This window comes from Pelodiscus sinensis, chromosome 8 (genome assembly GCF_052426305.1).
Source record: "Pelodiscus sinensis isolate ZL-2025 chromosome 8, ASM5242630v1, whole genome shotgun sequence".
Classification (NCBI taxonomy): domain Eukaryota; kingdom Metazoa; phylum Chordata; order Testudines; family Trionychidae; genus Pelodiscus; species Pelodiscus sinensis.
In genome coordinates this window covers 74,569,958-74,595,303 of record NC_143059.1, presented here as the reverse complement: position 1 = coordinate 74,595,303, position 25,346 = coordinate 74,569,958, and the positions used below count along the sequence as shown (strand labels likewise).

The 25,346-nt window shown below is 71.3% G+C and overlaps 1 protein-coding gene across 1 annotated transcript in view; it reads left to right on the top strand.

Annotated features, from left to right (window-relative positions):
• The window catches only part of PYROXD2 (pyridine nucleotide-disulphide oxidoreductase domain 2), a 45,093-nt gene that overhangs the window by 3,629 nt on the left and 16,118 nt on the right, over positions 1-25,346 (top strand). The window contains exons 2-6 of the mRNA XM_089780323.1: positions 19,840-19,859; positions 20,489-20,582; positions 20,659-20,732; positions 20,997-21,143; positions 24,194-24,347. Coding sequence (XP_089636449.1) covers positions 19,840-19,859; positions 20,489-20,582; positions 20,659-20,732; positions 20,997-21,143; positions 24,194-24,347 — 489 coding nt within the window. The remainder of the gene's footprint in view (positions 1-19,839; positions 19,860-20,488; positions 20,583-20,658; positions 20,733-20,996; positions 21,144-24,193; positions 24,348-25,346) is intronic.

Below are 25,346 nucleotides of genomic sequence, written 5' to 3'. Positions count from 1 at the left end.
AGGAGTGTTCTGTGGCCGGGGGGGGCAGTCTGGGGGGAGGAGTGTTTTGTGGCCGGGGGGGCTGTCTGGGGGGAGGAGTGTTCTGTGGCCGGGGGGCCAGTCTGGGGGGAGGCGTGTTCTGTGGCCGGGGGGGACAGTCTGGGGGGAGGAGTGTTCTGTGGCCGGGGGGGCTGTCTGGGGGGAGGAGTGTTCTGTGGGTGGGGGGGACAGTCTGGGGGGAGGCGTGTTCTGTGGCCGGGGGGGCTGTCTGGGGGGAGGCGTGTTCTGTGGGTGGGGGGGACAGTCTGGGGGGAGGAGTGTTCTGTGGCCGGGGGGGCTGTCTGGGGGGAGGCGTGTTCTGTGGCCGGGGGGGACAGTCTGGGGGGAGGAGTGTTCTGTGGCCGGGGGGCTGTCTGGGGGGAGGAGTGTTCTGTGGGTGGGGGGGACAGTCTGGGGGGAGGAGTGTTCTGTGGCCGGGGGGCCAGTCTGGGGGGAGGAGTGTTCTGTGGCCGGGGGGCCAGTCTGGGGGGAGGAGTGTTCTGTGGCCGGGGGGCCAGTCTGGGGGGAGGAGTGTTCTGTGGCCGGGGGGCCAGTCTGGGGGGAGGAGTGTTCTGTGGCCGGGGGGCCAGTCTGGGGGGAGGAGTGTTCTGTGGCCGGGGGGGACAGTCTGGGGGGAGGAGTGTTCTGTGGCCGGGGGGGCAGTCTGGGGGGAGGAGTGTTCTGTGGCCGGGGGGCAGTCTGGGGGGAGGAGTGTTCTGTGGCCGGGGGGCCAGTCTGGGGGGAGGAGTGTTCTGTGGGTGGGGGGGCAGTCTGGGGGGAGGAGTGTTCTGTGGCCGGGGGGCCAGTCTGGGGGGAGGAGTGTTCTGTGGCCGGGGGGGACAGTCTGGGGGGAGGAGTGTTCTGTGGCCGGGGGGGACAGTCTGGGGGGAGGAGTGTTCTGTGGCCGGGGGGCCAGTCTGGGGGGAGGAGTGTTCTGTGGGGGGGGGGGGCAGTCTGGGGGGAGGAGTGTTCTGTGGGTGGGGGGGCAGTCTGGGGGGAGGAGTGTTCTGTGGCCGGGGGGGCTGTCTGGGGGGAGGAGTGTTCTGTGGCCGGGGGGCCAGTCTGGGGGGAGGAGTGTTCTGTGGCCGGGGGGCCAGTCTGGGGGGAGGAGTGTTCTGTGGCCGGGGGGCCAGTCTGGGGGGAGGAGTGTTCTGTGGCCGGGGGGCCAGTCTGGGGGGAGGAGTGTTCTGTGGCCGGGGGGGGCAGTCTGGGGGGAGGAGTGTTCTGTGGCCGGGGGGCCAGTCTGGGGGGAGGCGTGTTCTGTGGCCGGGGGGGACAGTCTGGGGGGAGGAGTGTTCTGTGGCCGGGGGGCAGTCTGGGGGGAGGAGTGTTCTGTGGCCGGGGGGCAGTCTGGGGGGAGGAGTGTTCTGTGGGGGGGTGGCAGTCTGGGGGGAGGAGTGTTCTGTGGTCGGGGGGAGCAGTCTGGGGGGAGGAGTGTTCTGTGGCGGGGGGGGGCAGTCTGGGGGGAGGAGTGTTCTGTGGGGGGGGGGGCAGTCTGGGGGGAGGAGTGTTCTGTGGCCGGGGGGAGGAGTCTGGGGGGAGGAGTGTTCTGTGGCTGGGGGGACAGTCTGGGGGGAGGAGTGTTCTGTGGCGGGGGGGGCTGTCTGGGGGGAGGAGTGTTCTGTGGCCGGGGGGGGCAGTCTGGGGGGAGGAGTGTTCTGTAGGTGGGGGGGCAGTCTGGGGGGAGGAGTGTTCTGTGGCGGGGGGGGGGCAGTCTGGGGGGAGGAGTGTTCTGTGGCCGGGGGGGGCAGTCTGGGGGGAGGAGTGTTCTGTGGCCGGGGTGGCAGTCTGGGGGGAGGAGTGTTCTGTGGCGGGGGTGGCAGTCTGGGGGGAGGAGTGTTCTGTGGTCGGGGGGAGCAGTCTGGGGGGAGGAGTGTTCTGTGGCGGGGGGGAGCAGTCTGGGGGGAGGAGTGTTCTGTAGGTGGGGGGGCAGTCTGGGGGGAGGAGTGTTCTGTGGCCGGGGGGGCAGTCTGGGGGGAGGAGTGTTCTGTGGCGGGGGGGAGCAGTCTGGGGGGAGGAGTGTTCTGTGGCCGGGGGGAGCAGTCTGGGGGGAGGAGTGTTCTGTGGCCGGGGGGGACAGTCTGGGGGGAGGAGTGTTCTGTGGCCGGGGGGAGCAGTCTGGGGGGAGGAGTGTTCTGTGGCCATGGGGGCAGTCTGGGGGGAGGAGTGTTCTGTGGCCGGGGGGGACAGTCTGGGGGGAGGAGTGTTCTGTGGGTGGGGGGGCAGTCTGGGGGGAGGCGTGTTCTGTGGCCGGGGGGCTGTCCGGGGGGAGGAGTGTTCTGTGGCCGGGGGGGACAGTCTGGGGGGAGGAGTTTTCTGTGGCCGGGGGGGACAGTCTGGGGGGAGGAGTGTTCTGTGGCCATGGGGGCAGTCTGGGGGGAGGAGTGTTCTGTGGCCGGGGGGCTGTCTGGGGGGAGGAGTGTTCTGTGGCCGGGGGGGGCAGTCTGGGGGGAGGAGTGTTCTGTGGCCATGGGGGCAGTCTGGGGGGAGGCGTGTTCTGTGGCCGGGGGGGACAGTCTGGGGGGAGGAGTGTTCTGTGGCCGGGGGGGACAGTCTGGGGGGAGGCGTGTTCTGTGGCCGGGGGGGGCAGTCTGGGGGAAGGAGTGTTCTGTGGCCGGGGGGCTGTCTGGGGGGAGGAGTGTTCTGTGGCCGGGGGGGGCAGTCTGGGGGGAGGAGTGTTCTGTGGTGGGGGGGACAGTCTGGGGGGAGGAGTGTTCTGTGGCCGGGGGGGCTGTCCGGGGGGAGGAGTGTTCTGTGGCCGGGGGGGACAGTCTGGGGGGAGGAGTGTTCTGTGGCCGGGGGGGACAGTCTGGGGGGAGGAGTGTTCTGTGGCCATGGGGGCAGTCTGGGGGGAGGAGTGTTCTGTGGCCGGGGGGCTGTCTGGGGGGAGGAGTGTTCTGTGGCCGGGGGGGGCAGTCTGGGGGGAGGAGTGTTCTGTGGCCATGGGGGCAGTCTGGGGGAAGGCGTGTTCTGTGGCCGGGGGGGACAGTCTGGGGGGAGGAGTGTTCTGTGGCCGGGGGGGACAGTCTGGGGGGAGGCGTGTTCTGTGGCCGGGGGGGGCAGTCTGGGGGGAGGAGTGTTCTGTGGCCGGGGGGGCTGTCTGGGGGGAGGAGTGTTCTGTGGCCGGGGGGGGCAGTCTGGGGGGAGGAGTGTTCTGTGGTGGGGGGGACAGTCTGGGGGGAGGAGTGTTCTGTGGCCGGGGGGGGGCAGTCTGGGGGGAGGAGTGTTCTGTGGTGGGGGGGGACAGTCTGGGGGGAGGAGTGTTCTGTGGGTGGGGGGGCAGTCTGGGGGGAGGAGTGTTCTGTGGCCGGGGGGGACAGTCTGGGGGGAGGAGTGTTCTGTGGCGGGGGGGCCAGTCTGGGGGGAGGAGTGTTCTGTGGCCGGGGGGCCAGTCTGGGGGGAGGAGTGTTCTGTGGCCGGGGGGGGCAGTCTGGGGGGAGGAGTGTTTTGTGGCCGGGGGGGCTGTCTGGGGGGAGGAGTGTTCTGTGGCCGGGGGGCCAGTCTGGGGGGAGGCGTGTTCTGTGGCCGGGGGGGACAGTCTGGGGGGAGGAGTGTTCTGTGGCCGGGGGGGCTGTCTGGGGGGAGGAGTGTTCTGTGGGTGGGGGGGACAGTCTGGGGGGAGGCGTGTTCTGTGGCCGGGGGGGCTGTCTGGGGGGAGGCGTGTTCTGTGGGTGGGGGGGACAGTCTGGGGGGAGGAGTGTTCTGTGGCCGGGGGGCTGTCTGGGGGGAGGCGTGTTCTGTGGCCGGGGGGGACAGTCTGGGGGGAGGAGTGTTCTGTGGCCGGGGGGCTGTCTGGGGGGAGGAGTGTTCTGTGGGTGGGGGGGACAGTCTGGGGGGAGGAGTGTTCTGTGGCCGGGGGGCCAGTCTGGGGGGAGGAGTGTTCTGTGGCCGGGGGGCCAGTCTGGGGGGAGGAGTGTTCTGTGGCCGGGGGGCAGTCTGGGGGGAGGAGTGTTCTGTGGCCGGGGGGCCAGTCTGGGGGGAGGAGTGTTCTGTGGCCGGGGGGCCAGTCTGGGGGGAGGAGTGTTCTGTGGCCGGGGGGGACAGTCTGGGGGGAGGAGTGTTCTGTGGCCGGGGGGGGCAGTCTGGGGGGAGGAGTGTTCTGTGGCCGGGGGGCAGTCTGGGGGGAGGAGTGTTCTGTGGCCGGGGGGCCAGTCTGGGGGGAGGAGTGTTCTGTGGGTGGGGGGGGGCAGTCTGGGGGGAGGAGTGTTCTGTGGGTGGGGGGGCAGTCTGGGGGGAGGAGTGTTCTGTGGCCGGGGGGCCAGTCTGGGGGGAGGAGTGTTCTGTGGCCGGGGGGCAGTCTGGGGGGAGGAGTGTTCTGTGGCCGGGGGGCCAGTCTGGGGGGAGGAGTGTTCTGTGGCCGGGGGGGACAGTCTGGGGGGAGGAGTGTTCTGTGGCCGGGGGGCTAGTCTGGGGGGAGGAGTGTTCTGTGGCCGGGGGGCCAGTCTGGGGGGAGGAGTGTTCTGTGGGTGGGGGGGGGGCAGTCTGGGGGGAGGAGTGTTCTGTGGGTGGGGGGGCAGTCTGGGGGGAGGAGTGTTCTGTGGCCGGGGGGCCAGTCTGGGGGGAGGAGTGTTCTGTGGCCGGGGGGCCAGTCTGGGGGGAGGAGTGTTCTGTGGCCGGGGGGCCAGTCTGGGGGGAGGAGTGTTCTGTGGCCGGGGGGGACAGTCTGGGGGGAGGAGTGTTCTGTGGCCGGGGGGCAGTCTGGGGGGAGGAGTGTTCTGTGGCCGGGGGGCAGTCTGGGGGGAGGAGTGTTCTGTGGCGGGGGTGGCAGTCTGGGGGGAGGAGTGTTCTGTGGTCGGGGGGAGCAGTCTGGGGGGAGGAGTGTTCTGTGGCGGGGGGGGGCAGTCTGGGGGGAGGAGTGTTCTGTGGCGGGGGGGGGCAGTCTGGGGGGAGGAGTGTTCTGTGGCGGGGAGGGCTGTCTGGGGGGAGGAGTGTTCTGTGGCGGGGGGAGGCTGTCTGGGGGGAGGAGTGTTCTGTGGCGGGGGCTGTCTGGGGGGAGGAGTGTTCTGTGGCCGGGGGGCAGTCTGGGGGGAGGAGTGTTCTGTGGCCGGGGGGGACAGTCTGGGGGGAGGAGTGTTCTGTGGCGGGGGGGCTGTCTGGGGGGAGGAGTGTTCTGTGGCCGGGGGGGCAGTCTGGGGGGAGGAGTGTTCTGTGGCTGGGGGGGACAGTCTGGGGGGAGGAGTGTTCTGTGGCGGGGGGGGCTGTCTGGGGGGAGGAGTGTTCTGTGGCCGGGGGGGGCAGTCTGGGGGGAGGAGTGTTCTGTAGGTGGGGGGGCAGTCTGGGGGGAGGAGTGTTCTGTGGCTGGGGGGGACAGTCTGGGGGGAGGAGTGTTCTGTGGCGGGGGGGGCTGTCTGGGGGGAGGAGTGTTCTGTGGCCGGGGGGGGGGCAGTCTGGGGGGAGGAGTGTTCTGTAGGTGGGGGGGCAGTCTGGGGGGAGGAGTGTTCTGTGGCGGGGGGTGGGCAGTCTGGGGGGAGGAGTGTTCTGTGGCCGGGGGGGGCAGTCTGGGGGGAGGAGTGTTCTGTGGCCGGGGTGGCAGTCTGGGGGGAGGAGTGTTCTGTGGCGGGGGTGGCAGTCTGGGGGGAGGAGTGTTCTGTGGTCGGGGGGAGCAGTCTGGGGGGAGGAGTGTTCTGTGGCGGGGGGGAGCAGTCTGGGGGGAGGAGTGTTCTGTAGGTGGGGGGGCAGTCTGGGGGGAGGAGTGTTCTGTGGCCGGGGGGGCAGTCTGGGGGGAGGAGTGTTCTGTGGCGGGGGGGAGCAATCTGGGGGGAGGAGTGTTCTGTGGCCGGGGGGAGCAGTCTGGGGGGAGGAGTGTTCTGTGGCCGGGGGGGACAGTCTGGGGGGAGGAGTGTTCTGTGGCCGGGGGGAGCAGTCTGGGGGGAGGAGTGTTCTGTGGCCATGGGGGCAGTCTGGGGGGAGGAGTGTTCTGTGGCCGGGGGGGACAGTCTGGGGGGAGGAGTGTTCTGTGGGTGGGGGGGCAGTCTGGGGGGAGGCGTGTTCTGTGGCCGGGGGGGCAGTCCGGGGGGAGGAGTGTTCTGTGGCCGGGGGGGACAGTCTGGGGGGAGGAGTTTTCTGTGGCCGGGGGGGACAGTCTGGGGGGAGGAGTGTTCTGTGGCCATGGGGGCAGTCTGGGGGGAGGAGTGTTCTGTGGCCGGGGGGCTGTCTGGGGGGAGGAGTGTTCTGTGGCCGGGGGGGGCAGTCTGGGGGGAGGAGTGTTCTGTGGCCATGGGGGCAGTCTGGGGGGAGGCGTGTTCTGTGGCCGGGGGGGACAGTCTGGGGGGAGGAGTGTTCTGTGGCCAGGGGGGACAGTCTGGGGGGAGGCGTGTTCTGTGGCCGGGGGGGGCAGTCTGGGGGGAGGAGTGTTCTGTGGCCGGGGGGGCTGTCTGGGGGGAGGAGTGTTCTGTGGCCGGGGGGGGCAGTCTGGGGGGAGGAGTGTTCTGTGGTGGGGGGGACAGTCTGGGGGGAGGAGTGTTCTTGGCCGGGGGGGCTGTCCGGGGGGAGGAGTGTTCTGTGGCCGGGGGGGACAGTCTGGGGGGAGGAGTGTTCTGTGGCCGGGGGGGACAGTCTGGGGGGAGGAGTGTTCTGTGGCCATGGGGGCAGTCTGGGGGGAGGAGTGTTCTGTGGCCGGGGGGGCTGTCTGGGGGGAGGAGTGTTCTGTGGCCGGGGGGGGCAGTCTGGGGGGAGGAGTGTTCTGTGGCCATGGGGGCAGTCTGGGGGGAGGCGTGTTCTGTGGCCGGGGGGGACAGTCTGGGGGGAGGAGTGTTCTGTGGCCGGGGGGGACAGTCTGGGGGGAGGCGTGTTCTGTGGCCGGGGGGGGCAGTCTGGGGGGAGGAGTGTTCTGTGGCCGGGGGGGCTGTCTGGGGGGAGGAGTGTTCTGTGGCCGGGGGGGGCAGTCTGGGGGGAGGAGTGTTCTGTGGTGGGGGGGGACAGTCTGGGGGGAGGAGTGTTCTGTGGCCGGGGGGGGCAGTCTGGGGGGAGGAGTGTTCTGTGGTGGGGGGGACAGTCTGGGGGGAGGAGTGTTCTGTGGGTGGGGGGGCAGTCTGGGGGGAGGAGTGTTCTGTGGCCGGGGGGGACAGTCTGGGGGGAGGAGTGTTCTGTGGCGGGGGGGCCAGTCTGGGGGGAGGAGTGTTCTGTGGCCGGGGGGCCAGTCTGGGGGGAGGAGTGTTCTGTGGCCGGGGGGGGCAGTCTGGGGGGAGGAGTGTTTTGTGGCCGGGGGGCCAGTCTGGGGGGAGGCGTGTTCTGTGGCCGGGGGGGACAGTCTGGGGGGAGGAGTGTTCTGTGGCCGGGGGGCTGTCTGGGGGGAGGAGTGTTCTGTGGGTGGGGGGGACAGTCTGGGGGGAGGCGTGTTCTGTGGCCGGGGGGGCTGTCTGGGGGGAGGCGTGTTCTGTGGGTGGGGGGGACAGTCTGGGGGGAGGAGTGTTCTGTGGCCGGGGGGGCTGTCTGGGGGGAGGCGTGTTCTGTGGCCGGGGGGGACAGTCTGGGGGGAGGAGTGTTCTGTGGCCGGGGGGGCTGTCTGGGGAGGAGTGTTCTGTGGGTGGGGGGGACAGTCTGGGGGGAGGAGTGTTCTGTGGCCGGGGGGCCAGTCTGGGGGGAGGAGTGTTCTGTGGCCGGGGGGCCAGTCTGGGGGGAGGAGTGTTCTGTGGCCGGGGGGGGGGCAGTCTGGGGGGAGGAGTGTTCTGTGGCCGGGGGGCCAGTCTGGGGGGAGGAGTGTTCTGTGGCCGGGGGGGACAGTCTGGGGGGAGGAGTGTTCTGTGGCCGGGGGGGACAGTCTGGGGGGAGGAGTGTTCTGTGGCCGGGGGGGCAGTCTGGGGGGAGGAGTGTTCTGTGGCCGGGGGGCCAGTCTGGGGGGAGGAGTGTTCTGTGGGTGGGGGGGGGGCAGTCTGGGGGGAGGAGTGTTCTGTGGGTGGGGGGGCAGTCTGGGGGGAGGAGTGTTCTGTGGCCGGGGGGCCAGTCTGGGGGGAGGAGTGTTCTGTGGCCGGGGGGCCAGTCTGGGGGGAGGAGTGTTCTGTGGCCGGGGGGGACAGTCTGGGGGGAGGAGTGTTCTGTGGCCGGGGGGCTAGTCTGGGGGGAGGAGTGTTCTGTGGCCGGGGGGCCAGTCTGGGGGGAGGAGTGTTCTGGGTGGGGGGGGGCAGTCTGGGGGGAGGAGTGTTCTGTGGGTGGGGGGGCAGTCTGGGGGGAGGAGTGTTCTGTGGCCGGGGGGCCAGTCTGGGGGGAGGAGTGTTCTGTGGCCGGGGGGCCAGTCTGGGGGGAGGAGTGTTCTGTGGCCGGGGGGCCAGTCTGGGGGGAGGAGTGTTCTGTGGCCGGGGGGCCAGTCTGGGGGGAGGAGTGTTCTGTGGCCGGGGGGCCAGTCTGGGGGGAGGCGTGTTCTGTGGCCGGGGGGGACAGTCTGGGGGGAGGAGTGTTCTGTGGCCGGGGGGGGCAGTCTGGGGGGAGGAGTGTTCTGTGGCCGGGGGGCAGTCTGGGGGGAGGAGTGTTCTGTGGCGGGGGTGGCAGTCTGGGGGGAGGAGTGTTCTGTGGTCGGGGGGAGCAGTCTGGGGGGAGGAGTGTTCTGTGGCGGGGGGGGCAGTCTGGGGGGAGGAGTGTTCTGTGGCGGGGGGGGGCAGTCTGGGGGGAGGAGTGTTCTGTGGCGGGGAGGGCTGTCTGGGGGGAGGAGTGTTCTGTGGCGGGGGGAGGCTGTCTGGGGGGAGGAGTGTTCTGTGGCGGGGGGGCTGTCTGGGGGGAGGAGTGTTCTGTGGCCGGGGGGGCAGTCTGGGGGGAGGAGTGTTCTGTGGCCGGGGGGGACAGTCTGGGGGGAGGAGTGTTCTGTGGCGGGGGGGCTGTCTGGGGGGAGGAGTGTTCTGTGGCCGGGGGGCAGTCTGGGGGGAGGAGTGTTCTGTGGCTGGGGGGACAGTCTGGGGGGAGGAGTGTTCTGTGGCGGGGGGGGCTGTCTGGGGGGAGGAGTGTTCTGTGGCCGGGGGGGGCAGTCTGGGGGGAGGAGTGTTCTGTAGGTGGGGGGGCAGTCTGGGGGGAGGAGTGTTCTGTGGCCGGGGGGCAGTCTGGGGGGAGGAGTGTTCTGTGGCCGGGGGGGGCAGTCTGGGGGGAGGAGTGTTCTGTGGCCGGGGTGGCAGTCTGGGGGGAGGAGTGTTCTGTGGCGGGGGTGGCAGTCTGGGGGGAGGAGTGTTCTGTGGTCGGGGGGAGCAGTCTGGGGGGAGGAGTGTTCTGTGGCGGGGGGGGAGCAGTCTGGGGGGAGGAGTGTTCTGTAGGTGGGGGGGCAGTCTGGGGGGAGGAGTGTTCTGTGGCCGGGGGGCAGTCTGGGGGGAGGAGTGTTCTGTGGCGGGGGGGAGCAGTCTGGGGGGAGGAGTGTTCTGTGGCCGGGGGGAGCAGTCTGGGGGGAGGAGTGTTCTGTGGCCGGGGGGGACAGTCTGGGGGGAGGAGTGTTCTGTGGCCGGGGGGAGCAGTCTGGGGGGAGGAGTGTTCTGTGGCCATGGGGGCAGTCTGGGGGGAGGAGTGTTCTGTGGCCGGGGGGGACAGTCTGGGGGGAGGAGTGTTCTGTGGGTGGGGGGGCAGACTGGGGGGAGGCGTGTTCTGTGGCCGGGGGGGCTGTCCGGGGGGAGGAGTGTTCTGTGGCCGGGGGGGACAGTCTGGGGGGAGGAGTGTTCTGTGGCCGGGGGGGACAGTCTGGGGGGAGGAGTGTTCTGTGGCCATGGGGGCAGTCTGGGGGGAGGAGTGTTCTGTGGCCGGGGGGCTGTCTGGGGGGAGGAGTGTTCTGTGGCCGGGGGGGGCAGTCTGGGGGGAGGAGTGTTCTGTGGCCATGGGGGCAGTCTGGGGGGAGGCGTGTTCTGTGGCCGGGGGGGACAGTCTGGGGGGAGGCGTGTTCTGTGGCCGGGGGGGACAGTCTGGGGGGAGGCGTGTTCTGTGGCCGGGGGGGGGCAGTCTGGGGGGAGGAGTGTTCTGTGGCCGGGGGGGCTGTCTGGGGGGAGGAGTGTTCTGTGGCCGGGGGGGGCAATCTGGGGGGAGGAGTGTTCTGTGGTGGGGGGGGACAGTCTGGGGGGAGGAGTGTTCTGTGGCCGGGGGGGCTGTCCGGGGGAGGAGTGTTCTGTGGCCGGGGGGGACAGTCTGGGGGGAGGAGTGTTCTGTGGCCGGGGGGGACAGTCTGGGGGGAGGAGTGTTCTGTGGCCATGGGGGCAGTCTGGGGGGAGGAGTGTTCTGTGGCCGGGGGGCTGTCTGGGGGGAGGAGTGTTCTGTGGCCGGGGGGGGCAGTCTGGGGGGAGGAGTGTTCTGTGGCCATGGGGGCAGTCTGGGGGGAGGCGTGTTCTGTGGCCGGGGGGGACAGTCTGGGGGGAGGAGTGTTCTGTGGCCGGGGGGGACAGTCTGGGGGGAGGCGTGTTCTGTGGCCGGGGGGGGCAGTCTGGGGGGAGGAGTGTTCTGTGGCCGGGGGGCTGTCTGGGGGGAGGAGTGTTCTGTGGCCGGGGGGGGCAGTCTGGGGGGAGGAGTGTTCTGTGGTGGGGGGGACAGTCTGGGGGGAGGAGTGTTCTGTGGCCGGGGGGGGGCAGTCTTGGGGGGAGGAGTGTTCTGTGGTGGGGGGGACAGTCTGGGGGGAGGAGTGTTCTGTGGCCGGGGGGCCAGTCTGGGGGGAGGAGTGTTCTGTGGCCGGGGGGGACAGTCTGGGGGGAGGAGTGTTCTGTGGCCGGGGGGCAGTCTGGGGGGAGGAGTGTTCTGTGGCCGGGGGGCAGTCTGGGGGGAGGAGTGTTCTGTGGCCGGGGGGCCAGTCTGGGGGGAGGAGTGTTCTGTGGGTGGGGGGGGGCAGTCTGGGGGGAGGAGTGTTCTGTGGGTGGGGGGGCAGTCTGGGGGGAGGAGTGTTCTGTGGCCGGGGGGCCAGTCTGGGGGGAGGAGTGTTCTGTGGCCGGGGGGCCAGTCTGGGGGGAGGAGTGTTCTGTGGCCGGGGGGCCAGTCTGGGGGGAGGAGTGTTCTGTGGCCGGGGGGGACAGTCTGGGGGGAGGAGTGTTCTGTGGCCGGGGGGCTAGTCTGGGGGGAGGAGTGTTCTGTGGCCGGGGGGCCAGTCTGGGGGGAGGAGTGTTCTGTGGGTGGGGGGGGGCAGTCTGGGGGGAGGAGTGTTCTGTGGGTGGGGGGGCAGTCTGGGGGGAGGAGTGTTCTGTGGCCGGGGGGCCAGTCTGGGGGGAGGAGTGTTCTGTGGCCGGGGGGCCAGTCTGGGGGGAGGAGTGTTCTGTGGCCGGGGGGCCAGTCTGGGGGGAGGAGTGTTCTGTGGCCGGGGGGCCAGTCTGGGGGGAGGCGTGTTCTGTGGCCGGGGGGGACAGTCTGGGGGGAGGAGTGTTCTGTGGCCGGGGGGCAGTCTGGGGGGAGGAGTGTTCTGTGGCCGGGGGGCAGTCTGGGGGGAGGAGTGTTCTGTGGCGGGGGTGGCAGTCTGGGGGGAGGAGTGTTCTGTGGTCGGGGGGAGCAGTCTGGGGGGAGGAGTGTTCTGTGGCGGGGGGGGGCAGTCTGGGGGGAGGAGTGTTCTGTGGCGGGGGGGGGCAGTCTGGGGGGAGGAGTGTTCTGTGGCGGGGAGGGCTGTCTGGGGGGAGGAGTGTTCTGTGGCGGGGGGAGGCTGTCTGGGGGGAGGAGTGTTCTGTGGCGGGGGGGCTGTCTGGGGGGAGGAGTGTTCTGTGGCCGGGGGGCAGTCTGGGGGGAGGAGTGTTCTGTGGCCGGGGGGGACAGTCTGGGGGGAGGAGTGTTCTGTGGCGGGGGGGCTGTCTGGGGGGAGGAGTGTTCTGTGGCCGGGGGGCAGTCTGGGGGGAGGAGTGTTCTGTGGCTGGGGGGGACAGTCTGGGGGGAGGAGTGTTCTGTGGCGGGGGGGGCTGTCTGGGGGGAGGAGTGTTCTGTGGCCGGGGGGGGCAGTCTGGGGGGAGGAGTGTTCTGTAGGTGGGGGGGCAGTCTGGGGGGAGGAGTGTTCTGTGGCCGGGGGGGCAGTCTGGGGGGAGGAGTGTTCTGTGGCCGGGGGGGGCAGTCTGGGGGGAGGAGTGTTCTGTGGCCGGGGTGGCAGTCTGGGGGGAGGAGTGTTCTGTGGCGGGGGTGGCAGTCTGGGGGGAGGAGTGTTCTGTGGTCGGGGGGAGCAGTCTGGGGGGAGGAGTGTTCTGTGGCGGGGGGGAGCAGTCTGGGGGGAGGAGTGTTCTGTAGGTGGGGGGGCAGTCTGGGGGGAGGAGTGTTCTGTGGCCGGGGGGCAGTCTGGGGGGAGGAGTGTTCTGTGGCGGGGGGGAGCAGTCTGGGGGGAGGAGTGTTCTGTGGCCGGGGGGAGCAGTCTGGGGGGAGGAGTGTTCTGTGGCCGGGGGGGACAGTCTGGGGGGAGGAGTGTTCTGTGGCCGGGGGGAGCAGTCTGGGGGGAGGAGTGTTCTGTGGCCATGGGGGCAGTCTGGGGGGAGGAGTGTTCTGTGGCCGGGGGGGACAGTCTGGGGGGAGGAGTGTTCTGTGGGTGGGGGGGCAGACTGGGGGGAGGCGTGTTCTGTGGCCGGGGGGCTGTCCGGGGGGAGGAGTGTTCTGTGGCCGGGGGGGACAGTCTGGGGGGAGGAGTGTTCTGTGGCCGGGGGGGACAGTCTGGGGGGAGGAGTGTTCTGTGGCCATGGGGGCAGTCTGGGGGGAGGAGTGTTCTGTGGCCGGGGGGGCTGTCTGGGGGGAGGAGTGTTCTGTGGCCGGGGGGGGCAGTCTGGGGGGAGGAGTGTTCTGTGGCCATGGGGGCAGTCTGGGGGGAGGCGTGTTCTGTGGCCGGGGGGGACAGTCTGGGGGGAGGCGTGTTCTGTGGCCGGGGGGGACAGTCTGGGGGGAGGCGTGTTCTGTGGCCGGGGGGGGCAGTCTGGGGGGAGGAGTGTTCTGTGGCCGGGGGGCTGTCTGGGGGGAGGAGTGTTCTGTGGCCGGGGGGGGCAATCTGGGGGGAGGAGTGTTCTGTGGTGGGGGGGGACAGTCTGGGGGGAGGAGTGTTCTGTGGCCGGGGGGGGCTGTCCGGGGGGAGGAGTGTTCTGTGGCCGGGGGGGACAGTCTGGGGGGAGGAGTGTTCTGTGGCCGGGGGGGACAGTCTGGGGGGAGGAGTGTTCTGTGGCCATGGGGGCAGTCTGGGGGGAGGAGTGTTCTGTGGCCGGGGGGCTGTCTGGGGGGAGGAGTGTTCTGTGGCCGGGGGGGGCAGTCTGGGGGGAGGAGTGTTCTGTGGCCATGGGGGCAGTCTGGGGGGAGGCGTGTTCTGTGGCCGGGGGGGACAGTCTGGGGGGAGGAGTGTTCTGTGGCCGGGGGGGACAGTCTGGGGGGAGGCGTGTTCTGTGGCCGGGGGGGGCAGTCTGGGGGGAGGAGTGTTCTGTGGCCGGGGGGCTGTCTGGGGGGAGGAGTGTTCTGTGGCCGGGGGGGGCAGTCTGGGGGGAGGAGTGTTCTGTGGTGGGGGGGACAGTCTGGGGGGAGGAGTGTTCTGTGGCCGGGGGGGGGCAGTCTTGGGGGGAGGAGTGTTCTGTGGTGGGGGGGGACAGTCTGGGGGGAGGAGTGTTCTGTGGGTGGGGGGGCAGTCTGGGGGGAGGAGTGTTCTGTGGCCGGGGGGGACAGTCTGGGGGGAGGAGTGTTCTGTGGCGGGGGGGCCAGTCTGGGGGGAGGAGTGTTCTGTGGCCGGGGGGCCAGTCTGGGGGGAGGAGTGTTCTGTGGCCGGGGGGGGCAGTCTGGGGGGAGGAGTGTTTTGTGGCCGGGGGGGCTGTCTGGGGGGAGGAGTGTTCTGTGGCCGGGGGCCAGTCTGGGGGGAGGCGTGTTCTGTGGCCGGGGGGACAGTCTGGGGGGAGGAGTGTTCTGTGGCCGGGGGGCTGTCTGGGGGGAGGAGTGTTCTGTGGGTGGGGGGGACAGTCTGGGGGGAGGAGTGTTCTGTGGCGGGGGGCTGTCTGGGGGGAGGAGTGTTCTGTGGCCAGGGGGGCAGTCTGGGGGGAGTAGTGTTCTGTGGCCGGGGGGCCAGTCTGGGGGGAGGAGTGTTCTGTGGCCGGGGGGGCAGTCTGGGGGGAGGAGTGTTCTGTGGCCGGGGGGCCAGTCTGGGGGGAGGAGTGTTCTGTGGCCGGGGGGCTGTCTGGGGGGAGGCGTGTTCTGTGGCCGGGGGGGACAGTCTGGGGGGAGGAGTGTTCTGTGGCCGGGGGGCTGTCTGGGGGGAGGAGTGTTCTGTGGGTGGGGGGACAGTCTGGGGGGAGGAGTGTTCTGTGGCCGGGGGGCCAGTCTGGGGGGAGGAGTGTTCTGTGGCCGGGGGGCCAGTCTGGGGGGAGGAGTGTTCTGTGGCCGGGGGGCAGTCTGGGGGGAGGAGTGTTCTGTGGCCGGGGGGCCAGTCTGGGGGGAGGAGTGTTCTGTGGCCGGGGGGCCAGTCTGGGGGGAGGAGTGTTCTGTGGCCGGGGGGGACAGTCTGGGGGGAGGAGTGTTCTGTGGCCGGGGGGGACAGTCTGGGGGGAGGAGTGTTCTGTGGCCGGGGGGGACAGTCTGGGGGAGGAGTGTTCTGTGGCCGGGGGGGCTGTCTGGGGAGGAGTGTTCTGTGGCCGGGGGGGGCAGTCTGGGGGGAGGAGTGTTCTGTGGCCGGGGGGGGCAGTCTGGGGGGAGGAGTGTTCTGTGGCCGGGGGGCCAGTCTGGGGGGAGGAGTGTTCTGTGGCCGGGGGGCAGTCTGGGGGGAGGAGTGTTCTGTGGCCGGGGGGCAGTCTGGGGGGAGGAGTGTTCTGTGGCCGGGGGGCCAGTCTGGGGGGAGGAGTGTTCTGTGGGTGGGGGGGGGCAGTCTGGGGGGAGGAGTGTTCTGTGGCCGGGGGGCAGTCTGGGGGGAGGAGTGTTCTGTGGCCGGGGGGCCAGTCTGGGGGGAGGAGTGTTCTGTGGCCGGGGGGCCAGTCTGGGGGGAGGAGTGTTCTGTGGCCGGGGGGCCAGTCTGGGGGGAGGAGTGTTCTGTGGCCGGGGGGGACAGTCTGGGGGGAGGAGTGTTCTGTGGCCGGGGGCTAGTCTGGGGGGAGGAGTGTTCTGTGGCCGGGGGGCCAGTCTGGGGGGAGGAGTGTTCTGTGGGTGGGGGGGCAGTCTGGGGGGAGGAGTGTTCTGTGGCCGGGGGGCCAGTCTGGGGGGAGGAGTGTTCTGTGGCCGGGGGGCCAGTCTGGGGGGAGGAGTGTTCTGTGGCCGGGGGGCCAGTCTGGGGGGAGGAGTGTTCTGTGGCCGGGGGGGGCAGTCTGGGGGGAGGAGTGTTCTGTGGCCGGGGGCCCAGTCTGGGGGGAGGCGTGTTCTGTGGCCGGGGGGGACAGTCTGGGGGGAGGAGTGTTCTGTGGCCGGGGGGCAGTCTGGGGGGAGGAGTGTTCTGTGGCCGGGGGGCAGTCTGGGGGGAGGAGTGTTCTGTGGCGGGGGTGGCAGTCTGGGGGGAGGAGTGTTCTGTGGTCGGGGGTAGCAGTCTGGGGGGAGGAGTGTTCTGTGGCGGGGGGGGGCAGTCTGGGGGGAGGAGTGTTCTGTGGCGGGGGGGGGCAGTCTGGGGGGAGGAGTGTTCTGTGGCGGGGGGGGCTGTCTGGGGGGAGGAGTGTTCTGTGGCTGGGGGGGGCTGTCTGGGGGGAGGAGTGTTCTGTGGCGGGGGGGCTGTCTGGGGGGAGGAGTGTTCTGTGGCCGGGGGGCAGTCTGGGGGGAGGAGTGTTCTGTGGCCGGGGGGACAGTCTGGGGGGAGGAGTGTTCTGTGGCGGGGGGGCTGTCTGGGGGAGGAGTGTTCTGTGGCCGGGGGGCAGTCTGGGGGGAGGAGTGTTCTGTGGCTGGGGGGACAGTCTGGGGGAGGAGTGTTCTGTGGCGGGGGGGGCTGTCTGGGGGGAGGAGTGTTCTGTGGCCGGGGGGGGCAGTCTGGGGGGAGGAGTGTTCTGTAGGTGGGGGGGCAGTCTGGGGGGAGGAGTGTTCTGTGGCCGGGGGGCAGTCTGGGGGGAGGAGTGTTCTGTGGCCGGGGGGGCAGTCTGGGGGAGGAGTGTTCTGTGGCCGGGGTGGCAGTCTGGGGGGAGGAGTGTTCTGTGGCCGGGGTGGCAGTCTGGGGGGGGAGGAGTGTTCTGTGGTCGGGGGAGCAGTCTGGGGGGAGGAGTGTTCTGTGGCGGGGGGGAGCAGTCTGGGGGAGGAGTGTTCTGTAGGTGGGGGGGCAGTCTGGGGGGAGGAGTGTTCTGTGGCCGGGGGGCAGTCTGGGGGGAGGAGTGTTGTGTGGGGGGGGGGGAGCAGTCTGGGGGGAGGAGTGTTCTGTGGCCGGGGGGAGCAGTCTGGGGGGAGGAGTGTTCTGTGGCCGGGGGGGACAGTCTGGGGGGAGGAGTGTTCTGTGGCCGGGGGGAGCAGTCTGGGGGGAGGAGTGTTCTGTGGCCATGGGGGCAGTCTGGGGGAGGAGTGTTCTGTGGCCGGGGGGGACAGTCTGGGGGGAGGAGTGTTCTGTGGGTGGGGGGGCAGTCTGGGGGGAGGCGTGTTCTGTGGCCGGGGGGCTGTCCGGGGGGAGGAGTGTTCTGTGGCCGGGGGGGACAGTCTGGGGGGAGGAGTGTTCTGTGGCCGGGGGGGACAGTCTGGGGGGAGGAGTGTTCTGTGGCCATGGGGGCAGTCGGGGGAGGAGTGTTCTGTGGCCGGGGGGGCTGTCTGGGGGGAGGAGTGTTCTGTGGCCGGGGGGCAGTCTGGGGGGAGGAGTGTTCTGTGGCCATGGGGGCAGTCTGGGGGGAGGCGTGTTCTGTGGCCGGGGGGACAGTCTGGGGGGAGGAGTGTTCTGTGGCCGGGGGGGGACAGTCTGGGGGGAGGCGTGTTCTGTGGCCGGGGGGGGCAGTCTGGGGGGAGGAGTGTTCTGTGGCCGGGGGGCTGTCTGGGGGGAGGAGTGTTCTGTGGCCGGGGGGGGCAGTCTGGGGGGAGGAGTGTTCTGTGGTGGGGGGACAGTCTGGGGGGAGGAGTGTTCTGTGGCCGGGGGGGCTGTCCGGGGGGAGGAGTGTTCTGTGGCCGGGGGGGACAGTCTGGGGGGAGGAGTGTTCTGTGGCCGGGGGGGACAGTCTGGGGGGAGGAGTGTTCTGTGGCCATGGGGGCAGTCTGGGGGGAGGAGTGTTCTGTGGCCGGGGGGCTGTCTGGGGGGAGGAGTGTTCTGTGGCCGGGGGGGGCAGTCTGGGGGGAGGAGTGTTCTGTGGCATGGGGGCAGTCTGGGGAGGCGTGTTCTGTGGCCGGGGGGACAGTCTGGGGGGAGGAGTGTTCTGTGGCCGGGGGGGACAGTCTGGGGGGAGGCGTGTTCTGTGGCCGGGGGGGGCAGTCTGGGGGGAGGAGTGTTCTGTGGCCGGGGGGGCTGTCTGGGGGGAGGAGTGTTCTGTGGCCGGGGGGGGCAGTCTGGGGGGAGGAGTGTTCTGTGGTGGGGGGGACAGTCTGGGGGGAGGAGTGTTCTGTGGCCGGGGGGGGGGCAGTCTGGGGGGAGGAGTGTTCTGTGGTGGGGGGGGACAGTCTGGGGGGAGGAGTGTTCTGTGGGTGGGGGGGCAGTCTGGGGGGAGGAGTGTTCTGTGGCCGGGGGGGACAGTCTGGGGGGAGGAGTGTTCTGTGGCGGGGGGCCAGTCTGGGGGGAGGAGTGTTCTGTGGCCGGGGGGCCAGTCTGGGGGGAGGAGTGTTCTGTGGCCGGGGGGGGGCAGTCTGGGGGGAGGAGTGTTCTGTGGCCGGGGGGGCTGTCTGGGGGGAGGAGTGTTCTGTGGCCGGGGGGCCAGTCTGGGGGGAGGCGTGTTCTGTGGCCGGGGGGGACAGTCTGGGGGGAGGAGTGTTCTGTGGCCGGGGGGCTGTCTGGGGGGAGGAGTGTTCTGTGGGTGGGGGGACAGTCTGGGGGAGGCGTGTTCTGTGGCCGGGGGCTGTCTGGGGGGAGGCGTGTTCTGTGGGTGGGGGGGACAGTCTGGGGGGAGGAGTGTTCTGTGGCCGGGGGGCTGTCTGGGGGGAGGCGTGTTCTGTGGCCGGGGGGGACAGTCTGGGGGGAGGAGTGTTCTGTGGCCGGGGGGCTGTCTGGGGGGAGGAGTGTTCTGTGGGTGGGGGGGACAGTCTGGGGGGAGGAGTGTTCTGTGGCCGGGGGGCCAGTCTGGGGGGAGGAGTGTTCTGTGGCCGGGGGGGGCAGTCTGGGGGGAGGAGTGTTCTGTGGCCGGGGGGCCAGTCTGGGGGGAGGAGTGTTCTGTGGCCGGGGGGCCAGTCTGGGGGGAGGAGTGTTCTGTGGCCGGGGGGGACAGTCTGGGGGGAGGAGTGTTCTGTGGCCGGGGGGCAGTCTGGGGGGAGGAGTGTTCTGTGGCCGGGGGGGCAGTCTGGGGGGAGGAGTGTTCTGTGGCCGGGGGGCCAGTCTGGGGGGAGGAGTGTTCTGTGGCCGGGGGGCCAGTCTGGGGGGAGGAGTGTTCTGTGGCCGGGGGGCCAGTCTGGGGGGAGGAGTGTTCTGTGGCCGGGGGGCAGTCTGGGGGGAGGAGTGTTCTGTGGCCGGGGGGCCAGTCTGGGGGGAGGAGTGTTCTGTGGCCGGGGGGCCAGTCTGGGGGAGGAGTGTTCTGTGGCCGGGGGGGACAGTCTGGGGGGAGGAGTGTTCTGTGGCCGGGGGGCTAGTCTGGGGGGAGGAGTGTTCTGTGGCCGGGGGGCCAGTCTGGGGGGAGGAGTGTTCTGTGGGTGGGGGGGGGCAGTCTGGGGGGAGGAGTGTTCTGTGGGTGGGGGGGCAGTCTGGGAGGAGGAGTGTTCTGTGGCCGGGGGGCCAGTCTGGGGGGAGGAGTGTTCTGTGGCCGGGGGGCCAGTCTGGGGGGAGGAGTGTTCTGTGGCCGGGGGGGACAGTCTGGGGGGAGGAGTGTTCTGTGGCCGGGGGGCCAGTCTGGGGGGAGGAGTGTTCTGTGGCCGGGGGGCCAGTCTGGGGGGAGGAGTGTTCTGTGGGTGGGGGGGGGCAGTCTGGGGGGAGGAGTGTTCTGTGGGTGGGGGGGCAGTCTGGGGGGAGGAGTGTTCTGTGGCCGGGGGGGCTGTCTGGGCGGAGGAGTGTTCTGTGGCCGGGGGGCCAGTCTGGGGGGAGGAGTGTTCTGTGGCCGGGGGGCCAGTCTGGGGGGAGGAGTGTTCTGTGGCCGGGGGGGGCAGTCTGGGGGGAGGAGTGTTCTGTGGCCGGGGGGGGCAGTCTGGGGGGAGGAGTGTTCTGTGGCCGGGGGGCCAGTCTGGGGGGAGGCGTGTTCTGTGGCCGGGGGGGACAGTCTGGGGGGAGGAGTGTTCTGTGGCCGGGGGGCAGTCTGGGGGGAGGAGTGTTCTGTGGCCGGGGGGCAGTCTGGGGGGAGGAGTGTTCTGTGGCCAGGGGGGCAGTCTGGGGGGAGGAGTGTTCTGTGGGTGGGGGGGCAGTCTGGGGGGAGGAGTGTTCTGTGGCCGGGGGGCAGTCTGGGGGGAGGAGTGTTCTGTGGCCAGGGGGCCAGTCTGGGGGGAGGAGTGTTCTGTGGCCGGGGGGGGCAGTCTGGGGGGAGGAGTGTTCTGTGGCCGGGGGGGACAGTCTGGGGGGAGGAGTGTTCTGTGGCCGGGGGGCCAGTCTGGGGGGAGGAGTGTTCTGTGGCCGGGGGGGACAGTCTGGGGGGAGGAGTGTTCTGTGGCCGGGGGGCCAGTCTGGGTGGGGCAAACATGAAGAGAAGGGACTGAGCCGAGTGCGGGGTTCAGGGCCTGTGGCCTGGGGCTACCTGCCCCCATGGAGCCCGGGCCGCGCTGCACCTCGGAGCAGCGATGACCCCCCCCCCTTCTACCGGCTGGCAGGGTCGGAGGCTAGCAAGCTAGCACCCCCCTGGGGCGGGGGCAGGGCCTTGCTGGCAGGGGGTGCTGCCGGGCACTGCCCCATAAAGGCAGAACTTGGGGCCCCAGGTCCTGGCCGCTCTCACCTCTGCCCCTCCCTCCTTGCAGGGCACAATGGACTGGTGGCTGTGAGTACCGAGTGCCAATTTCGGGGGAGGGGGAACTCTCATGGGGACAGCTGGGGGGCAGGGGATTCTGTGGGGCAAGGAGGCAGCTCCCATGAGCGGTCAGCCTGTGGGCTTGTCTGGGCGGAATGAGGGGGGGCCCTGGCCACGTGTGGGGCCGGGCCTCCCTGGGGGCCATGGCGGATGGGGGAGCCCTGGCCACGTGTGGGGCAGGGCCTCCCTGGGGGCCAGGGCGGATGGGGGGGCCCTGGCCACGTGTGGGGCCGGGCCTCCCCGGGGGCCAGGGCGGATGGGGGAGCCCTGGCCACGTGTGGGGCAGGGCCTCCCTGGGGGCCAGGGCGGATGGGGGGGGGTCCCTGGCCGCGTGTGGGGCCAGGCGTCCCCGGGGACCAGGGCGGATGGGGAGGTCCCTGGCCACGTGTGGGGCCGGGCCTCCCCGGAGGCCAGGGCGGATGGGGGTTCCCTGGCCACGTGTGGGGCAGGGCCTCTCTGGGGGCCAGGGCGGATGGGGGAGCCCTGGCCACGTGTGGGGCAGGGCCTCCCTGGGGGCCAGGGCGGATGGGGGGTCTCTGGCCGTGTGTGGGGCAGGGCGTCCCCGGGGGCCAGAGCAGATGACTCTGGGCTCTCGGCAGGCTGCCTACCTGCAGAAGTGGGGCGTGCGGACAGCCGTGCTGGAGAGGCGGCACTTGCTGGGAGGCGCCGCAGTCACCGAGGAGCTTGTCCCAGGTACACCCCCCCCCCCCCCCCGCGTGGTGCCCTTGAGCCCGGGCCGGGCTGGCTCCTGACGTCCCGTCTCTTCCAGGCTTTAAGTTCTCCCGAGCGTCCTACCTGCTCAGCCTGCTCCGGCCGCAGATCTACAGGGAGCTGGAGCTGCAGGTACCCGGGGTCGGGTCTGGGACCCCTGGGGTGGCTTCCCTCACCCCTGCAGGGAGAACTGGTGGGCGTGAGGCCCTAGCGTCACCGCGGGGCCAGACCCCCTGGCCGGGCCCAGCTTGCTCCCCTCCGAGCCTCGGGGACCCAGGCCTGGAGCCTGGCAGCTCCCTGCTCTCGGCCCCGGCTCAGAACGGCCCCAGCTGCCGATGAGGCCCTGGGCCCGGACGCTTCATGCTGCTTGGCACTGGCCACGCTCGTGTCTTGCAGCGGCATGGGCTGAGGGTGTTCGCCCGCGACCCCTACTCCTTCACCCCCGTGCTGGAGGGCAGGCACGCCGGGCGCTCGCTCCTGCTGGGCCACGACCTGGCGGAGACCCAGCGGCAGATCGCTCAGTTCTCCCCTAAGGATGCACAGGTACCCAGGGCGGCAGGGGTGCAGGTATCCAGGGCAGCGGGGGGAGGGGCGGGTACACAGGGAGGCGGGAGAAGCGCGGGTACACAGGGAGGCGGCGGGGCGCGGGTACACAGAGGGACGGGGGGGCGCGGGTACACAGGGAGGCAGGGGGTGTGGGTACTGTGACAGCGCGTTGGGGTCCCCCGTCTCCTGCACCCCGAAATGGCACAAACAGACTGCACCAGCCAGTAGAATAGAGGTGGTTTATTGCTCCTCCAGCACAGTGCAGCACAGATGTAATCTGGTTACAGGAACTAGGGCTAAGAGGCCTCAGTGCCCCCTTTGAGATAGGGGAGTCCCAGCCCCCCTCCCCAGCTCCTTCTCCCCTGCTTTCCAGACAGGAACTAACTAACCCTCTTCCAGCCCTGCCCCCCAGCCAGGGCAGCATCCCCCTCCCTTTGTTCCTCTCCATGGGGGGTGTCTGGTTCAACAGGTTTGGCATTACCTTTGCATAGTGAGGTTTTCCCTGCTGGGTCTTGCTCCAGACAGCAGGGGTCACCACAGCCCAGCAAGTACCCCCACTACGTCACAGGTACACAGGGTGGCGGGGGCACGGGTACACAGGGAGGCGGGAGAAGCGCGGGTACACAGAGCGGCGGGGGGGCATGGGTACACAGGGAGGCGGGAGAAGTGCGGGTACACAGGGCGGTGGGGGGCGCGGGTACACAGGGCGGCGGGGGGCGCGGGTACACAGGGAGGCGGGAGAAGCGCGGGTACACAGGGCGGTGGGGGGCGCGGGTACACAGGGCGGTGGGGGGCGCGGGTACACAGGGCGGCGGGGGGGCGCGGGTACACAGGGAGGCGGGAGAAGCGTGGGTACACAGGGCGGCGGGGGGTGCGGGTACACAGGAAGGCGGGAGAAGCGCGGGTGCACGGAGGCGGGAGAAGCGCGGGTACACAGGGCGGTGGGGGGCACGGGTACACAGGGCGGTGGGGGGTGCGGGTACATAGGGCGGCGGCGGGCACGGGTACACAGGGAGGCGGGAGAAGCTCGGGTACACAGGGCGGTGGGGGGCGCGGGTACACAGGGCGGTGGGGGGCGCGGGTACACAGGGCGGCGGGGGGGCGCGGGTACACAGGGAGGCGGGAGAAGCGCGGGTACACAGGGCGGTGGGGGGTGCGGGTACACAGGGCGGTAGGGGGCACGGGTACACAGGGAGGCGGGAGAAGCGCGGGTACACAGGGCGGCGGAGGGTGCGGGTACACAGGGCGGCGGGGGGCGCGGGTACACAGGGAGGCGGGAGAAGCGCGGGTACACAGGGCGGCAGGGGGTGCGGGTACACAGGGCGGTGGGGGGCACGGGTACACAGGGAGGCGGGAGAAGCGCAGGTACACAGGGCGGCAGGGGGTGCGGGTACACAGGGCGGTGGGGGGCACGGGTACACAGGGAGGCGGGAGAAGCGCGGGTACACAGGGCGGCGGGGGGCGCGGGTACACAGGGCGGCGGGGGGTGCGGGTACACAGGGAGGCGGGAGAAGTGCGGGTACACAGGGCGGCGGGGGGCACGGGTACACAGGGAGGCGGGAGAAGTGTGGGTACACAGGGCGGCGGGGGGCGCGGGTACACAGGGCGGCGGGGGGCACGGGTACACAGGGAGGCGGGAGAAGTGTGGGTACACAGGGCGGCGGGGGGCGCGGGTACACAGGGCGGCGGGGGGCACGGGTACACAGGGAGGCGGGAGAAGTGCGGGTACACAGGGTGGGGGGGCACGGGTACGCAGGGAGGCAGGAGAAGTGCGGGTACACAGGGTGGCGGGGGGCGTGGGTACACCGGGAGGCGGGAGAAGTGCGGGTACACAGGGTGGGGGAGCACGGGTACACAGGGAGGCGGGAGAAGGGCGGGTACACAGGGTGGGAGGGCGCGGGTACACAGGGAGGCGAGAGAAGTGTGGGTACACAGGGCGGCGGGGGGCGCGGGTACACAGGGAGGCGGGAGAAGGGCGGGTACACAGGGTGGCGGGGGGGCACGGGTACACAGGGAGGCGGGAGAAGGGCGGGTACACAGGGCGGCGGGGGGCGCGGGTACACAGGGAGGCGGAAGAAGTGCGGGTACACAGGGCGGCGGGAGAAGGGCGGGTACACAGGGCGGCGGGGGGCGCGGGTACACAGGGAGGCGGGAGAAGGGCAGGTACACAGGGCGGCGGGGGGCGCGGGTACACGGAGGCGGGAGAAGGGCGGGTACACAGGGCGGCGGGGGGCGCGGGTACACAGGGAGGCGGAAGAAGTGCGGGTACACAGGGCGGCGAGGGGCGCGGGTACACAGGGAGGCGGGAGAAGGGCGGGTACACAGGGCGGCGGGGGGCGCGGGTACACAGGGAGGCGGGAGAAGGGCGGGTACACAGGGCGGCGGGGGGCATGGGTACACAGGGAGGCGGGAGAAGGGCAGGTACACAGGGCGGCGGGGGGCGCGGGTACACAGGGAGGCGGAAGAAGTGCGGGTACACAGGGCGGCGGGGGGCGCGGGTACACGGAGGCGGGAGAAGGGCGAGTACACAGGGTGGCGGGGGGGCACGGGTACACAGGGAGGCGGGAGAAGGGCGGGTACACAGGGCGGCGGGGGGCGCGGGTACACTGGGAGGCGGGAGAAGGGCGGGTACACAGGGTGGCGGGGGGGCGCGGGTACACAGGGAGGCGGGAGAAGGGCGGGTACACAGGGCAGCAGGGCTGTGGGTCGTAGCCTTGGCCCCAGGGGTCTGGTCCTGCCTGGGCACAGGTGTCCCAGTGGGCACGGCCTGATTCTGCAGAGAGCCTGAGCCGATTGCTGTTCTTGGCTCTGGCGTGGGTCCTCGGGCAGTGCCAGCCGGCTCCTGTGGCTGTGGAGCAGGCTGTCCCGTGCCACCCTCCGACCAGAGCTGGGTCGCTGCGCGTGCCGGGCGCTCTGGGCCTGCCTGGCTCTGGCCATGGAGGTGCTGCCAGGGGCTGGCTCAGGGCAGGTGGGAGGCACGGGGTATGTGCTCAGCAGGAAGCCGGAAGGGGCTAGTGCCCACCGGCTCCTGCCTGTCTCTGCTCCAGGCCTATCCAAAGTACGAGGCCTTCCTGAGCCGCCTGGTCTCGGCCCTGGAGCCGCTGCTGGATGCCGCACCGGTGGACACTGCCGCCTGGAGCCAGGGGCCGCTGCTGCAGCGACTCCGCGCCCTGCGAGGCCTGCAGCCCTTGCTGCAGGCAGGTAGGTCTCCGGGCTGCAGGCACGGTGGAGTAGGGTTACCAGATGATTTCAAAACAATACTGGACACACTTGATCTCGGGGGGGGGGGGACACCCAGGAGGGGGTCGGGGGGAGCGGGGCTGGCCGGGGGAGATGGGGGGACTGGCTGGCAGGAAGGAGGGCTGGCCAGGAGGGGGTCGGGGGGAGCGGGGCTGGCCGGGGGAGATGGGGAGACTGGCTGGCAGGAAGCAGGGCTGGCCAGGAGGGGGTCGGGGGGAGCGGGGCTGGCCGGGGGAGATGGGGGGACTGGCTGGCAGGAAGGAGGGCTGGCTGGGAGGGGGTCGGGGGGAGCGGGGCTGGCCGGAGGAGATGGGGGGACTGGCTGGCAGGAAGCAGGGCTGGCCGGGAGGGGGTCGGGGGGAGCGGGGCTGGCCGGGGGAGATGGGGGGACTGGCTGGCAGGAAGGAGGGCTGGCCGGGAGGGGGTCGGGGGGAGCGGGGCTGGCCGGGGGAGATGGGGGGACTGGCTGGCAGGAAGGAGGGCTGGCCGGGAGGGGGTCGGGGGGAGCGGGGCTGGCCGGGGGAGATGGGGGGACTGGCTGGCAGGAAGGAGGGCTGGCCAGGAGGGGATCGGGGGGAGTGGGGCTGGCCGGGAGGGGGTCGGGGGGAGCGGGGCTGGCCGGGGGAGATGGGGGGACTGGCTGGCAGGAAGGAGGGCTGGCCGGGAGGGGGTCGGGGGGAGCGGGGCTGGCCGGAGGAGATGGGGGGACTGGCTGGCAGGAAGGAGGGCTGGCCGGGAGGGGGTCGGGCGGAGCGGGGCTGGCCGGGGGAGATGGGGGGACTGGCTGGCAGGAAGGAGGGCTGGCTGGGAGGGGGTCGGGGGGAGCGGGGCTGGCCGGAGGAGATGGGGGGACTGGCTGGCAGGAAGGAGGGCTGGCCGGGAGGGGGTCGGGGGGAGCGGGGCTGGCCGGAGGAGATGGGGGGACTGGCTGGCAGGAAGGAGGGCTGGCCGGGAGGGGGT